The sequence below is a fragment of the Drosophila montana genome, unplaced genomic scaffold (assembly GCF_035044405.1).
Source record: "Drosophila montana isolate Dmon_TW-CO22-7 unplaced genomic scaffold, ASM3504440v1 contig_2747_1, whole genome shotgun sequence".
NCBI classification, from domain to species: domain Eukaryota; kingdom Metazoa; phylum Arthropoda; class Insecta; order Diptera; family Drosophilidae; genus Drosophila; species Drosophila montana.
Window position 1 is genome coordinate 442,341 of NW_026997619.1, and position 16,055 is coordinate 458,395.

At 39.1% G+C, this 16,055-nt stretch overlaps 4 protein-coding genes across 9 annotated transcripts; 3 read left to right on the top strand and 1 right to left on the bottom strand.

The window, feature by feature from the left end:
• The first annotated feature begins 716 nt into the window (after window positions 1-716).
• On the top strand, window positions 717-7,339 carry LOC135429935 (ATP-binding cassette subfamily G member 4). 5 transcript variants are annotated; one of them, XM_064684431.1, is made up of 7 exons: window positions 717-859; window positions 3,702-4,044; window positions 4,104-4,293; window positions 5,042-5,426; window positions 5,497-5,610; window positions 5,800-5,927; window positions 5,984-7,339. In XM_064684431.1, exons 2-7 carry the CDS (start codon window positions 3,821-3,823, stop codon window positions 6,752-6,754), a joined length of 1,812 nt encoding a protein of 603 aa, XP_064540501.1. In that variant the 5' UTR covers window positions 717-859; window positions 3,702-3,820; the 3' UTR covers window positions 6,755-7,339. The 5 variants fall into 5 exon arrangements, with proteins under 5 accessions (XP_064540501.1, XP_064540505.1, XP_064540504.1 ...); XM_064684435.1 differs by having other exon boundaries at window positions 5,803-5,927; XM_064684434.1 differs by having other exon boundaries at window positions 726-866.
• Window positions 7,329-9,909, bottom strand: LOC135429934 (cell division cycle protein 23 homolog). The gene is made up of 4 exons (XM_064684430.1): window positions 9,006-9,909; window positions 8,769-8,948; window positions 8,105-8,706; window positions 7,329-8,049 (listed from the first exon to the last, which is right to left on the bottom strand). The coding sequence occupies exons 1-4, from the start codon at window positions 9,790-9,792 to the stop codon at window positions 7,543-7,545; spliced, it is 2,076 nt and encodes a 691-aa protein (XP_064540500.1). The 5' UTR covers window positions 9,793-9,909; the 3' UTR covers window positions 7,329-7,542.
• Window positions 9,910-10,266: 357 nt separating this feature from the next.
• Window positions 10,267-12,289, top strand: LOC135429937 (phospholipase A2 group XV). 2 transcript variants are annotated; one of them, XM_064684439.1, is made up of 5 exons: window positions 10,267-10,507; window positions 10,626-10,845; window positions 10,902-11,273; window positions 11,331-11,853; window positions 11,916-12,289. In XM_064684439.1, exons 2-5 carry the CDS (start codon window positions 10,692-10,694, stop codon window positions 12,136-12,138), a joined length of 1,272 nt encoding a protein of 423 aa, XP_064540509.1. In that variant the 5' UTR covers window positions 10,267-10,507; window positions 10,626-10,691; the 3' UTR covers window positions 12,139-12,289. The 2 variants fall into 2 exon arrangements, with proteins under 2 accessions (XP_064540509.1, XP_064540508.1); XM_064684438.1 differs by lacking the exon at window positions 10,267-10,507 and having other exon boundaries at window positions 10,603-10,845.
• A 95-nt stretch (window positions 12,290-12,384) lies between these two features.
• LOC135429940 (PITH domain-containing protein GA19395) lies at window positions 12,385-13,460 on the top strand. Its single transcript, XM_064684442.1, has 5 exons — window positions 12,385-12,662; window positions 12,721-12,842; window positions 12,903-13,007; window positions 13,069-13,154; window positions 13,211-13,460. Exons 1-5 carry the CDS (start codon window positions 12,462-12,464, stop codon window positions 13,333-13,335), a joined length of 639 nt encoding a protein of 212 aa, XP_064540512.1. The 5' UTR covers window positions 12,385-12,461; the 3' UTR covers window positions 13,336-13,460.
• Window positions 13,461-16,055: the final 2,595 nt, after the last annotated feature.

Below are 16,055 nucleotides of genomic sequence, written 5' to 3' on the forward strand. Positions count from 1 at the left end.
TAGTCGAGAGCTCCCGACTAGGGGATACCCTAAACCCTCTTCTTCCAAACAGGCGATAGGTATAAAATGAAAGATACTTGATATGAATATATACTATTCTAGAAAAACAGAATTTCGACATCGATTTTTATCGATTACTTGGAAACGGGGCAAGTTATCGAATATCGGAAACAAACTCGATCTGCGTGGGGAGGACCTACAGCTAAACTTTCAAGTCTCTAGCTCTTATAGGCTCTGAGATCCTTGCGTTCATACATACGGACGGACAGATAGACGGACATGGCTAGATCGACTCGGCTATTGATGCTGATCAAGAATATATATACTTTATAGGGTCGGAGATGCCTGCCTGTTACATACATTTGCACAAATACATTATACCCCTTTTACCCATCTTCAATGGGTTCAGGGTATAAAAAATATTATTAAATGATTTCTTTGTGGACTTTTTAAAGCTTGACCCATTTGTGTTTGCCTCAACAAGAGACTAGAGCATAAAGCCCAATAGGATTAGTATAAGAATACAAATAAATGCCAGGCTAGTTAAAATATATCGAATATAATCCAGAAATTCTGTCATTTTGCTGATTCGCGAACAGCATACCAGCCTAGATCCAACCCGAGCGATGTAAGCGCGACTCAAACGTGTTGAGGCTCGCTTAAACAATATGAATATCAACAGTTGCCGGCACAACAAATAATAAACACCAATTGAATTCAGTTGTGTTTTGTATTTTACTGGAGAATAGTCAGCGCTTAAATGTTTATCGGTTACCACACGCCAAATCGAGTGGGGGACGCGACTTGAAAATTTAATTGGGCGAGGCACGAAAACAACAGCAACAAAGTGCTACAAAAAGTAACAAGTATAAAGTATATATATCAAGTATATAAATTAAGTATATACATGAAGTATATAAATCAAGTATCAAGTACAATAATTTTGTGAAACGCAAAACAACAGCTTTGATTGGACTTGCCTGCGGGAAAAAGCAAACCAGTTTTCGATTTTCAAACGAAACGCTGTGAAAAACATTTGCAGTTATTTAACAGCTGCACTTTAATAAAAATATATATGGAAATTGTATTATATATAGTCAATTAAACTGATAAGCAGCTGCAAGGGAAAGCGTTTCAAGTCAGCTGCATTTTTGCAATTTTGCATATATACTAGACATCAAATGTAACAGGAAGTGAAAGCCCGATCATATTACGCAGTTGATCATTTAGTTTGTTTTATTTATTTATTATTTATTCTATTATTCTTGTCCATTCCCAATTGTTCAAGGCACGCCAAATAATACTCTTGTTTCAAGAAAATGATTGCCAGCCCATGGACAACAATTTGTTGGAGTATTGCATACGTTTAGGCGCATTTAGATATGTTACCAAAAATCTGGTTGATATCTGCGACTATCCCAGAAATTCGACAAAGTTCGACAAATGTTTTTGCACAATTTTTGAACTAACAGTAGAGGGAAGTTTTCAACTAAAAAATGTAAATTTTTCTTTTTATCAAATGACTGAAGATGTTTTCGAAAAAGTCATCCAAAATGATCAACAAATTTCCTATCCTATTTGTTGCTGTTTTTTTTTTTTTTTAATTATTTGATTCCTTATTTTGTTGTTCTTTGTTTGATGTTTTTAAAAAAATATTTGATTCTGAATTTAAATTTTTTGTTCTTACCAGAACAAAGGGAAATCGACATCAAATTTAAAAAAAATTTTGTATTCACAAATTTTAGTTCAGTAAAAACAAATTTTAAACATTTTAATTTTCAATATAAAATAAAAAAGAATAAATATTCCAAAAAACAAAAGTTTCTTGTATAAAAAATATTTATCGAGTCTTTTTTTTTTATTTAAAAAATAAAATTTCGTAAATTTTGATTTTTATTACCTTTTGTTTTGATTGTTTATGCGAAAAGATCTTACGAAGTGAACGTTGTGTTAATTGCAATTGTTCAGCCTGTATAATAAGAACTCAATATCTTAAAAAAATAGGATTTTGTTAATTATAATTTAATAACAATATTTGAGAGTCTCATAAACAGTTTTGAACTCTCAGTTCTTACTAATTTTGAAGCTGGGAACACTTAAACATTTAAAAATAAAAAACGTATAATAATGTTTTTCATACCAAATTATAATATTTGGTAAGAAGTATAGAACTATTTGAAAAAATTAAAAGGCTACGAAACCAACCATAATTGACCGTGTAAAACCCTAGCAAGAAGTTTAGAAGGAGCATTTACCATGTGGATTTCCTGACTGTAACTTTAGAAACTTTGTATTTATTTCTTTGTGGCAATAGAATATTATCTTATTATAGAGTATCTCACAGTCTAATGCTACTACGTGGCATTCCTTAAGGTTCTAAAGTGCAGCAACTAATAATTTGTTGTCGTTATTGCTCAGCTTATCGCAACTGCATTTAAAACACCAAACAACAAGCTAATCAAATCGTCACCGACTGACCACAGTCACACCAGAGAAAATTAAGCGAGTGAATTAAAAAAAAAAACCCCCCATTAAATGCGACTTCAATGTGTGTTCATGAATGAAAGAAAAAAATATAAAATTTTTTCTCGTCAATTTTCTATCTTAGCGGGGAGAAGACTTACAAAATCTTATCAAAGTCTTCACTTTGATAACAAGAGTTAGCTATGGGAAACAAATTCAGCTTTCGAACTCATATGATTAGGGCTGTGCTTTCATAATCAATCAATCAATCAATAAACAGTTTTATAAGTGTTCATATATATGTGAGAAAACTTTCTTAGAGAACTTACTGCGAAAAACATTCAGCTTTCAAGTTGTCAGGGTTTATAATGTGCGTTGATCTTTTGGGATTTGAGTTAGGTTTTCTATTAATCAATCAATCTGGAAAAACAGTTTTCTAGCTTTCTAGCTTTAAGGGTTTAAGATGTGCGGCGGTCATAAGTCACTCAGTCAATCAATCCATCAGCCTGGACAAATAGACTTATATATGTAAAAATACGTAGGAAAAATCTTTGTTAGTATACACTAAGAAAACTTACTGTGAAAAATTCAGTTGTCTAGCTTTTAGGGTTTGAGATGTGCCTCGATGATAAGTCACGCAGTCAATCAATCAATCCGTCAGGAAAATCAGGTACAAAACGTCTTTACAGTATTCAAGTAGATAACCTAATATAGAGATACGTATGAAGTCTTCCTTAGTGTGAACTTTTCCGAGTTTGTGCTGTGCGTTAATCATTAGTCAGTCAATCAATCACTCCGTTAGGAAAATCAGGTACAAAATCTCTTAATAGTATTCACGTAGATAACCTAATATAGAGATACGTATGAAGTCTTCCTTAGTGTGAACTTTTCCGAGATTGTGCTGTGCGTTAATCATTAGTCGGTCAATCAATCAATTCGTCAGGAAAATCAGGTACAAAATCTCTTTACAGTATTCACGTAGATAACCTTAACTTCCCAGCTTAACGGTTTGAACTGTTCGCGATCAATCAATTAGTCGCTCAATCAGACAGGAAAAACAAGTTAGCTATATGTAGAGATGTAAGCATTTTGCCTGCTTTGGCTTGGACAAAGGCAGCAGCTTTACAGCTGGGAAAGATAAGATTGCAATTCTGTGCCTTAGACTAATTTGGATTAGACGGTTGAGTCAGTTACGATGTTGATTTTAACTGCAAGCACTTGAACTCCACAATCAACAGAGAGTACAAACCGATAAGCGCATTCGGCATATCGCAAATTGAGGCCAGAGCCAACGCAGTCGACAGTCGAGTATTGCCCGCAGCCAGGGCAAGACCTGGTCAATATCAAGTAGGAGACGATGGTCGACAATATTGCGGCGAGCGTGCCAAATGGCCTGGGCAAAACCCCGCCCCTGGAGCTGCTGTTCCGGCAGGTGTGCTACAAGCTCAAGGGTCCCAAGCAATCCAAGAGCCAAATACTGAACGAGACCTGCGGCGCCTTCCAAGCGGGTCGCCTAACGGCCATACTGGGTCCATCCGGCGCCGGCAAATCCTCGCTCTTGAACGTTCTGGCCGGCTTCAAGTGAGTGCAACAAGGGAAACTCTTTTTAAATCAATTGCCTGATCAGTTTCCCTAAATAGGGTCAGCGGCGTTACGGGTCAGTTCCTCATCAATGGACAGCCGCGCGATCTGCTCGCCTTTCGCAAAATGTCTTCGTATATAGCCCAGAACTTTGTGATGCTATCGCTGCTCACGGTGCAGGAAACGCTGCGTGTTTCCGCCGACTTGAAGCTGCCCACAGGCACAAGTACGCTGCAAAAACAACAAATTGTAAGTAAGATAAGTAAACGTACTGTTGAGTGCACGACTAGCATATACCCTGTAACCAGCTTGGAGCTTGGAGCAGTAAAATTTGTTAAAGCTCTAAACTGTAAAGTGAAATATAATAGATCCATGCGTAGTATACGAAAATCAGCAACCTAGCTTTGGTGTCTGTAGCTTGAGCAATTTTCGCTTAAAGCTTGACTAACTGAGGTTACACATCGATAATTATCGATTGTGAAACAAATATTAATCGATACACAATGCAGACTAGCAATAATCTATTTACGAAATTATCGAGTATCCATTTCTTATATAAATTCAAAGTCTTAAAATCGATATTTATCGATAGATAGATCCTAGAATATATCTGTTTTTAAAATTTTGTGTAATAATGTGCATATGCATATGCATGATCGATATTTGTCGACAGGAAGAATCGATATATATGGATAGGTGAAAATACATATTTATCGATGGGAAGTAAATCAATTTATCGAGATGGAGAATAGATAATTATCGATAGAAAAAGCCTTCGTATAACCGAAAAACTTGCTCTACCTTTGATAAACAAGTGCCTACATATATTCCAAGCTCCAGCTTTTATAGCCTGAATAGAATCAGTCTAGAACATGGTTCTAATCAAGAGTATACAAATTATGGGTCTTATTTTCTCCCCTACATACACCCCGATAACTTCTACCATTTAACCTTTTATGTTATTAATAATCATTCAAACCTTCAATTATATTCCCAGCTGGATGACATTATTGAGGTGCTCAATTTGCATTCTTGCCGTCACACACTGGTGCGCGACATTTCTGGGGGAGAGCACAAGCGTCTGTCCATTGGCATTGAGCTAATCACGAATCCGCCCATCATGTTCTTCGATGAGCCGACCAGCGGGCTGGACAGCGTGGCCAGCTACCAGGTCATGTGCTATTTGCAGAAACTGGCGCACAACGGCAGGATTGTGGTGTGTGTGGTGCATCAGCCCAGTTCGCGGCTGATGCAGCTGTTCGACGATGTCCTGGTGCTGGCCCATGGCGAGATGCTCTACGCGGGCGCACAGTGCGATATGTTGGATAGCTTCCAGGCGGCCGGTTTCAGATGTCCACAGTACTATAATCCCGGTGATTTTGGTGTGTAGCATTGGATTATTTGCTTGGTGGATCTGTTACAAATCTGATCTTAACTCTCTCCACAATTTAGTGCTCGAGGTGGGCAGCGAGTCGTCCAATCAGCGCTGCGAGACGCTGATCACACAGAACAAGTCCAAGTACGATATTCTACAGAACTTCAGCAGTGCTCCGGCGAACGAGCAGAGTAAGTTCGCATGTGTTTGCTTCTTTCAATTGGATGATGTTGGCTGATCATCCTCAAACGCTTCCGCTTTCTTTTCCGTTACCGCTTTTGCTTCTGTTTCCTGTTCCGACTTGCGCATGTCACTGTCCTACATTTTCCCACTGCTCTATCTGTTCCTCTTTTTTTCCGTATACCTCAATTTACTTGTAGCAGCTTTTATTGAGCTATCTGAGAGTTCGACGGCGTCCGATGCACTGCGTCCTAAAGAGCAGGTGGGCTTCTGGTATCAACTGAGCGTCCTGATGATCAGACATCTGCGTGCCATGTTCAGAGATACGGTGAGTGGTTGGCATCTCCACTATTCTACGTATATTAACTGCCTAATCCTCTCCAGATTGCCGTGCAGTTGCGTGTGGCTATGCACGTTGTGGTGGCTCTGCTGCTGGGTGTGGTCTATTGGCAGATCGGCAATGATGCCGCCAAGGTTATTAGCAATGTGTCGTGCATGTTTTTCATCATACTGTTTGTCTTCTCGGGCAACGCCATGCCCTCCATACTGCTCTGCCTGCAGGACGCGCCCGTCTTCATCAGGGAGTACTACAATGGCTGGTATTCCCTGAAGGCCTACTATATATCCAAAGTGCTGGCCGATTTGCCGCTACAATTAATCTGTCCGACTTTATTCATTAGCATTGGTTTCTTTATGACCGGCCAGCCGCCGGAGCTGGGCCGCTTTGCCATGTGCTGGACCATTTGCGTGCTGACCGCGTTTATTGGACACTTTATAGGCGTAATTGCTGGCACCTTGTTGCCCATGCAGTTGGCCATATTTATAGTGCCCAGCATATCCATACCGTTTCTGCTGTTCTCGGGCTTTTTTATACGGATGCGTGAATTATCCTGGTTTCTGCGCCCCATCTGTGACGTATCCTTTTTCCGGTACATCTTCGAGGGTCTCATGCGCGCCGTTTATGGCTATGATCGCGGCGATTTGCCATGTCATCAGGATTTCTGCTTTCACAAGTCATCGGAACAGTTTCTCAAATACTTCGACATGTCCGGCGATAGCGTTAACGAAGATATTCTCGTCCTGGGTCTGTTTCTGCTGGTGCTGCTGATCGCCTTCTATCTGTCCCTGCATGTGTGCATCCGACGTGCTCTGTGAGAGCGACACGGCATGTGTGCTGTTGGTTAAGAGAGTCTGGGTTTAGCTTGTATTCAATTCTACTTAAGTATTTAAATCTCGATGTTATAGCCTAATTATTGCTTATCAATGATATAGATCGATACATGCTTTAATTCTGACCGTGAGCTGTCAACAAATTGCTCCAGTAGCTGTTCATAACGAGGCTCCGTTCTTAAATCTTTGATCATAAAACTTATTCGTTAATTAAATGCAAATTGGGTTCGTGGTTTCGAACTCGGTTCGTTTCGTGAAACCGGGTTTTCCCATTCTTAAAATCAGATCTTAGTTTGAACCTTAGTTTATCACATTCTTTTAAATATATCAAATTCAAATAAAGAAATAGCATAACTTCGAGCATGTGCCAATTAAAGCTGACAATACAAAACCGATTTTAGGCTAAAAATTGCCTGATTCTGTTAAAAATATTACAAATATAATTTATGATATATATCTATATATAAGTAACTATTTGCATAGATTTTAGCGCGATCTTAACGCTTTGGGACTGGCTCTCTCAACCGAATCACAATTAACTTAATAAAAATTAATGCAAATGTTCAATAATGTTGTAATTTTTTAACCAAACAATATTCTTGTGGAAGAGGTTCGGTTCAAGATTTCTCTCATGGTACAATAAAAATGGGAATTCCCGGTTCGAACCGTTTTGGTTCATAGCCTTGATTTAAAGCACATCATCATTGCCCAACTCATTAATAAAATAATGTTCAATATAATTCACAACAAAAATAAATGTGTCATGTGTACATTTAATCGATGGACACGCTCGATATTTCCATGGAGCTGCCATCGTGTGTTGTTCCCTGCTGTTCGGATGTCGCTGTGGCCGGCGTTATATCCTCCAGCGTTTCCGTTGCCGCTGTGCTGCTTCCCGGCGTCTCCTCGCTAATTGTTGGTATTGTTGTTGTCGTTGTCGTCGTTGTTGCTGTTGCCGTGCTGTTTGCCGTAGGTCCAATCAGACTACGTTGACTAGGCTGGGCGCGACGCACACGCTCTGGCACCGAGCGCAGTCGTCGTGTGCTGCTGGCTGATGTTGAGGGGCCTGCGGCGTTGGCGGCAGCTGTTGATGTTGAGGTTGATTTGTCGGCTATTGAGGTAAATGGTACGCGCACACGCACATCCAGCTGCTCCCATTCCATTTCATCCTCGGAGCTGGTCTCCGCCGTGGCCACCACCGTTGTGGACTTCTTCTTTTGGCACTCAGCACTGCGCCGTGAGTCAATGGTCTTTAGCAGCGCCTTGGCCTCCGTCTTGCGCTGCAACAGAGAAAGGTATTAAGGATATGAAGTGGAGCTGACTTATTTAACTTACATCATCCGAATCCAAGCACTTGTAAGCATAGTAAGCGGCACGTTCATAGTCGCACTTCTTCTCATAGTAGTTGGCCAGCGTCATAAAGCCCTGGTAGAGGCTTTGTTTATCGGTGGCCGCGCGTTCGTCCTCGCAGTACATTATATAACAATGGACGGCCGTTTCGTTGTCGCCCAGCTTCTCGTGCAGACTTGCCAGCTTGTACATGGCTATGCCCTCAATGTCACCCACATCGCAGGCCTTCCAATAGCACTTGACCGAATTCTCGCATTTGTCCAGCTTCTCGTAGGTCTCGCCCAGAGCGACCAACATGCGCGAATCATACGGACGCAATTGGTGGGCAATTTTAAAATAATATAAACTATAATAATGCATTTTAATAATCTCATAGGCCTGGCCCAGGCCATACCAGGCACGATAGTCACGTTTATTGACCTCCACCGCTTTGCGGTAGCTCTGAATCGCAGCATTTGTGTTTTTCAGCTCCATAAATTCATGACCCATCAGCGTCCAGGCGGCCAAATACTTGGGATTAAGTTTTAAAGCGCGCTGAAAATATGAAATGGCCACCTGATGATCACAGCGTATGCTATAGTAGTTGCCTGTTTGGAAGCAGAGAGAATTTTAGAACGAAAGATTAACATAGTTAACGATGGGAGCTTACCTATAACACAGCAGGTCTCGGGTCGATATTTGTTAATGCTAACAGCCTTGTGCGCCAGTTGGGCCATTTCGGTTTTCATCTCCTTGACGAACAGCAAATTGGAGTAGGTATCCACATTGTCCAGGCGATAGGGATCGCTCTCGAGCAAGGCCTGAAACAACTCGATGGCTTTGTCCACATCTGGCAGAGAAACAGAGACTTTAGAAGTTGTATCTAGGCGAAGCTCCAGCAACTCACCTCGCTTATTGTGATAGACCAGCGCCATTTGGGCGGTTAGATAGATGCTCTTGCTAAAGCCCGCCGCCTGTAGATCCTCGTAGATCTTAAGTCCATCATCATTTAAATACAGCTCCAGATAGGTGTGTGCCATGAAAAAATGACGCATCCAATGACCGCCCAGCTGCAGGCTCAGCAGCTTCTTTTTCTCCATAATAAGCGGCGATAGCTCGAGGTAGGCGCTCCACAGCATGGGCACCAGACGTACCGCACTCAAAAGCATTTGCTCGGCTGCTTTATTTAGATTCAATGCCTTAAGCACCACGCCATACAGGTAGATGCCATAGCCATCTAAGCGACTGCGTCCATGCTCTGCGCGCAGCGTGGCCAGCAGATCCGCCAGGTCACGCATTTGATTTGGCTCATTGAGATTCGCCTGATCTGTGGTGGAGTCGAGGCGTCGCTTTTCGCGCGCCATGTACGTGGAGTAGAGATGCAGAAAACGTGGCACGCTAGACTCGCAGTTCCTTACGGCGTGCGCTGCCCTGTCATATTCACGCACATCGTAATAGCTTTTGGCCAGAAAATAATCGCTGTACTCGGCGGGGGCAATGCCCTCCAGCTGGCACTCGCTAAACGAATGATCATCGTCTGGCGCCGCGTTGTCGATGTTTACATCGCTCAGGCCATGGTGCATCTCCGCCAGCCATTTGGTGCTGTGCAGCAGACCTCGTTTTGAGCACTCAATAATCCCACGACGCAGCTCCTTTTTCACATCCGGCAGCAGCACGCTGAAGAACTCTTGCATTGTGGTTTATGATCGTTCGAGGCTAAAGTTGCAGCTATTTTATTTTAACAAACAAAATTTGCCTTTGAACGCGCTAAACAAGTGCATTTGCCGGTCGTGTCGATTATCAAAAATATCGATACGTCGTCCATTTGCAAATCGTGAGTATCGATACAAAAGCACGACAATCTGTATTGCGTGCAATTGTATTCACATGTTAGCGATGTTTATTGCGTTTCCAATGCAATAGTTTATGAATTTCTATGTAAATACGTAATATAAATAACGTAAATAAAACATTTTGACAATATTGTTGGCATTCATCTTTTAATACCTTAATTTTGTAAACTGCTGCAAGGCAATCAATTTGAATTTATACTACTGCACTATGTGACCATGAGCATAGAAACTAAAAACGCCAAAATGCTCCCAACAATGCAAAACTCCATAACACTGGCAAAGCAGCTGAATTAAAGCTGCGCAAAAAATAAGAATAACAATAACAAAAGTGTCCAAAATGATAACGAAATAAAAACAACAACAAACATTTCTTTGTTTACGAAAGCGCACAAAAAACAATAACAACAACATCAACAGTAACGCAGTCAAAATGGCGCTATATTAATATGCGGAAAACAAGCGCGCATGAATGCAGTTACAGTTACGTCTACTGGTTTAAAGGTCAATTAAGTTTTGGAGCTGGCTTCTGATACAACATATATATACATATATGTAAGTAAATCAATTGATAATTGTGGTGCTGATTCATTTGTTTGCGACAGCACTTATTTTTTTATTAAATAACATAAATACCTTTATCTGCTTGGACAGCGAGTGGCGCGATTTGAACTGAGGGCTCGCTAGCTAGAGAGGAACTCTCATACCGTTATTGCAATCAGCAGCAGGGTACGCACAACACAATGCAGCTCAAGGGGAACAGCATACTGTTCGCGCTGCTGCTCTTCACAGCTTTGTTCAGTGTGGCAAACTGTTTTTGGCCCTTTAGCAAAAGAGGCAAACACCCCCCAAAACCCGCGCCACCCAAGGAACCACAGCTATCTCCGGTCATATTTGGTAAGTTTTAATAAACAGGGAAACGAATGAAAATTATAAAAATACAGTTTTTTCAGTGCCAGGCGATGGTGGCTCTCAAATGGAAGCACGCTTAAATAAATCGGGTACGCCTTACTTCATATGCGAGAAGACACACGACTGGTACAATCTCTGGCTAGATCTGGAGCAGCTGGTCATACCGATGGTCTACTGTTGGATAGACAATGTCAAGCTCTACTATGATAAGGTAACACGCACAACGCACAATACGCCTGGCGTGGAGACGCGCGTACCCGGCTGGGGTGATCCCAACGTAGTGGAATGGATAGATCCGACGAGAAACAAGGCTGGCGCCTACTTTAAAGATATTGCCAATGTACTGATAGACCTGGGCTATGAACGCAATAAGAATATACACGGTGCACCCTACGACTTTCGACGGGCGCCGAGTAAGTGCCTCATCTAGCCAACTAATCTTTAAATTATTAAGAGCTTCTACATTCCAGATGAGAATCAGCAATTCTTCATTGATATGAAGCAGCTTGTGGAGGACACATACGAGGCCAATAATCAGACGCCCGTCACTTTTATAACGCACAGCATGGGGAGCCCCATGACACTAGTCTTTCTTCAGGAGCAAACACTTGAGTGGAAAACTCAATATGTGCGCCGTCAAATTAGTCTGGCTGGCGCTTGGGCGGGCAGCATCAAGGCTGTCAAAGTGTTTGCCATGGGCGATGATTTGGACTCGTTCGCGTTAAGCGCTAAAATACTGCGCGAAGAACAGATCTCGCATCCATCCTCCGCTTGGCTGTTGCCCTCGCCACTTTTTTGGAAGCCCTCTGAGGTGCTTGCGTCGACACCATCGCGTAACTATACTATGGCACAGCTGGAGCAATTCTTCAATGATATTGACTATAGGACGGGCTGGGAAATGCGCAAAGATACAATGCGCTATACACAAAACTTTAGTCCTCCGGATGTGGAGCTTCATTGCTTGTATGGCGACGGGGTCAGCACAGTGGAGAGGTAATCCCCAAATCATTTAATCAAATCAAACACCTATTTACACAAACTTATCGTTTTGGTAGATTGGAATACAAAAAGGACACGATATCAGGAGAAACCCCCAAGCTTATAATGGGCCTGGGCGATGGCACCGTTAATCAACGTTCTCTGCGCGCCTGCCAACACTGGTCGGGGTATACAGATTCTCATATAACCACACTGGCGCTACAGGGTGTCGATCACTTGGGCATTCTGGCCAACCAAGATGTACTTCAATATGTGCGCACTGTCATGCAGCAACCATAATCTACTTCCAATAGACTAAGAAAAAGTTCAATTTTATCTAGTTAAACGAGCTAAACCTGTTCAAATGATTGCATCACAAGCGATAAGCAGCTGTAGTTTATACGAAATTCAATTAATATTAATTCAATAAAGTGTTTAAGTAGCTAAAAAAGAGTTTTTTCAAAAGCAACGATATTTTAGTTGTCATCACTAAAAAACAATGGCAGTATCGTTAGGCGACTATCGATATATCGATAACTCTGCACAATTCAATACAACAATTACTTGCATTAAATTCTTGTCACATTGTATGTTATATTTGAAGCTATTATTATTTTTAAGAAATGCCGCACGGACACTCGCACGGGCATGGACATGGCTGCAGTCACGAGGCCACCGATATCGACAATGCACTGGAAATGGGCATCGAATACAGTTTGTATACAAAAATCGACCTCGAAAATACAGAATGCTTAAACGAGGAAGACGACGGCAGCGGCAAGACAGTCTTTAAGCCATACGAAAAGCGTCTGGACACAAGCAAGGTGGGCGTGACATAGCCCAATATACAGATATTTGAATTAACTATATACTCTATTGCAGTTTGTGCAAAGCGATGCTGATGAAGAACTATTGTTTAATATACCATTTACCGGCAACATTAAGCTAAAGGGCATAATCATTCGAGGCGCCAATGATAACTCACATCCCAATAAGGTCAAACTGTGAGTATATATATGTTGCATTCAATTAGTCGTGCTATTTCAAAATTTATTGCCGGTCAGCTTTAAGAATCGACCAAAGATGACGTTCGATAATGCACGTGGCAAAGCGGATCAGGAGTTCGAGCTGTCGCGCGATTTTCGCGGAGAAGTCGAATACTCACCCAAGTAGGTGGCTGCCCATAAACCCTTATATTATTTATAATACCTGCAATCATATCTCTTCCAGAGTTGTGACCTTTTCCTCGGTGCATCATTTGTCGCTGTATTTTCCCAGCAATTTTGGCGATGACAACACGCGCATCTATTATATTGGTTGGTTTTGCATCGGCCAGCATATGGATAGATAAATAATTTGTTTTACTTTTTAGGTCTTCGCGGCGAGTTCACGGAGGCACATTATCACGGCGTCACCATTTGCAACTACGAGGCACGTGCCAATGCCGCCGATCACAAGGACAAAGTCTTTGATGGCGTCGGACGAGCTATACAATAAAAGAGATTCAAATATCTATTAAGTAGAGTATTGAGAACTGAAATGGGGCACATAATTTTTGTAATACTTACACTGTGCTGGAAATTAAACTCGTACAGATTCCAAAAATTGGGATGTTTCTTTAATTTATTCTTTATTGTTATCTTATTGATTTATGCTTATAAGATGAGATATCGAATCACGTGTGTCAATGTCAATGCATAACGCTTTTTATTACTCAATAGTGTTTCATTTTCCATTTTCTTTTTTTATTGTTTTTCATTCTGTATTTTTAATAAATTGTTTATATGTATTTTACAAAGCGTTTACTTAAATGTATTGTAATTTTACATTTATTACCGAATAATTTGTTATTGCACTAGTTTTTTTTTGTTTGTTTTGTTTCTGTTTTTTAAATATTCTTTTCTCCACTTGCTCATTTATTGTAGTTGACATTTTTTTCGTTAAAGTATGCTTTTCGCTTATGTACTTTGATATCTAATACATAGATGATAGAGACATACACCATGTGTTCCATTTGGGTAAAAACTTTCGTGTTTTATGGTATTCTTTATTTAGCTGAAACACATTGTGCATATACAAATGCAGTTAGGAGAAAACTAAAGTTATTCAAATGAATGCTTGAAATTCTTTTCTTTTTCTTTTTTTTTTTTTTTAGATAAAATTAGTTAATATATATTTACAAATCGTATGCGCATACAAAAATCGCATTTATAGGCTGAAAAATATGTGATATATTTTTAATTAGAAATTGTTGCTGCTGTAGTTTGAGGGCATGGTTGTGGGGAAGGGGGGGTATTGGAGAAGGGGGAGTTTGGTAAAGCATACTTCGGTGACCAATTTGTGCGGTTCTTTAGCTAGATATACATACATACATGTTCATATATTTAGTTGAGGATTTGTATATATATAAATATGTATATATTTGATTTCATGTTCTGTTCTGTGTGTGTGTGTGTGTGTGTGTGTGTGTTTGTTTGAGAGTGGAATTTAAAAAAAATGTTTTCTCTTAGTATTTGATTCCTGGTATTTTGTTTAGTTTTTATTTATTTTTTGTTGTTGCTTAACGTGTGTCTTTTTGTTCAACAAAATTTGTGCTCTCGTTCCATAGTTGCAGTTAGGGTTTTTATATATATATATATGTCTATATATATATATAATGTATAATATATATATATGACTTTAAGTACGATTTTTGCAACAAATCAATATCTGTTCTCTTTAAAAAATACGTTACACTCAAATGGCGTGTACTCGACTTTTAGCTGATACCCCAAAAAATCGTCCAGTTTTTGGTTTTTAGCTTTTTTCTTGTTTCATTTCAAAGAGTTTACGTTTAGTATAAAAAATCATTATATCGAAAGTATAAAAATCGTATTAAGCCTTTCATTTTATTTTGTATTCTTATTTTTTGTTTAATATTAAATTTTTTCATTTAGTTTTGGTTGTTTTTCTTTCGTTTGTTTTTCTTTAGCAAAAGCGGGTGTATCTTCATCAAGCAGGTATTCAAATGTTACTTGGCAGGATTATTATTATTTTTTTTTTGTTTAATTTTTTTTTTGTTTTTATATATATATTTTTAAATAGTTTTATAAAAGCTTCGTGTTGTTTTTATTAGTTTTTTTGTTTTTGTTGTTGTTGTTGTGGATGTTGTGTTGTGTGTTTTTTTGTGTTGTTGCAGAGGCCTGTTTCAGTTGTTTGCTTTTATTTATTTATATATATATGTGTTTTTTTTTTGGATTTTTGTTGTTTTTGAAAAGTAGTTGTTGCACTTTTATCGTTAATATGTGTGTTGTTTGTTATTAATTTAATTGATTTATGCTTATAGAACTGACATTAGGCGACATTGACTTAGCTGGCTAGTTAATTAATAAATTTGTTTCAATACAAGTTTGTATCTACAATGGAATTTATCAATGATAATGATATCAAAATAATTACCATTAATACATGTATCTATATAATGTATTTGTAATTAAATTATTTAAAGCTTTTTCGTGTGTATGTGTGTTTGTGTTTTTCATTTGGTTTTTTAACAGTTTGTTATGTTTTTTCTTTTTAAGAGACCAACTGATAAACATTCGAATATTGCAATTGTTTAAATAAACAACAAATGTTCGTTTCGTTCTGGCCAAAAAACAAGAACAACTCAACGTGTTTACATTAAAAATGTATTTACAATTGAATAATTTGTCTACTTATGCACATAGATTTACTATTCAATTTGATAAATATTATTTAGTTCCCATTATTATCTGTTTTTTTTAACTACACGTTCCTACAAAATGCTCGCTAAATTTGCTTTTCATCTATATGCACTTACACCTCAGATTTATCAATGTCGTTAATACAATTGAATTGCCATGAATATTGCTAGATACAGCCCCGTCCCGTCGCTCTCCCAAAAAGATACAAAAATCTATAAAAGAGTTAAAGGAAAATCGTTCGAAATAATCATATCGAATATTGTTTGTATACAAATCAAAAGATCTGTTGAAACTGCGGCAAAGCTCGGGGCGGGGCCAGACATGTGCCTCGTCTTATTGTTTAACAAGTTTTCATCAGTTTAATTGCTTATTTGCTTTAACTAGCATTTGTTCGGCTTGTTTTCCTTTCTTTTCCGTATTTTGCCATTATGCACTAAATTTTGCGTTGCGCTACTTTATTTTATAAGAATTTGTTATTATTTATATTTGCTTTTGTTATTTTTTTTATGGTAT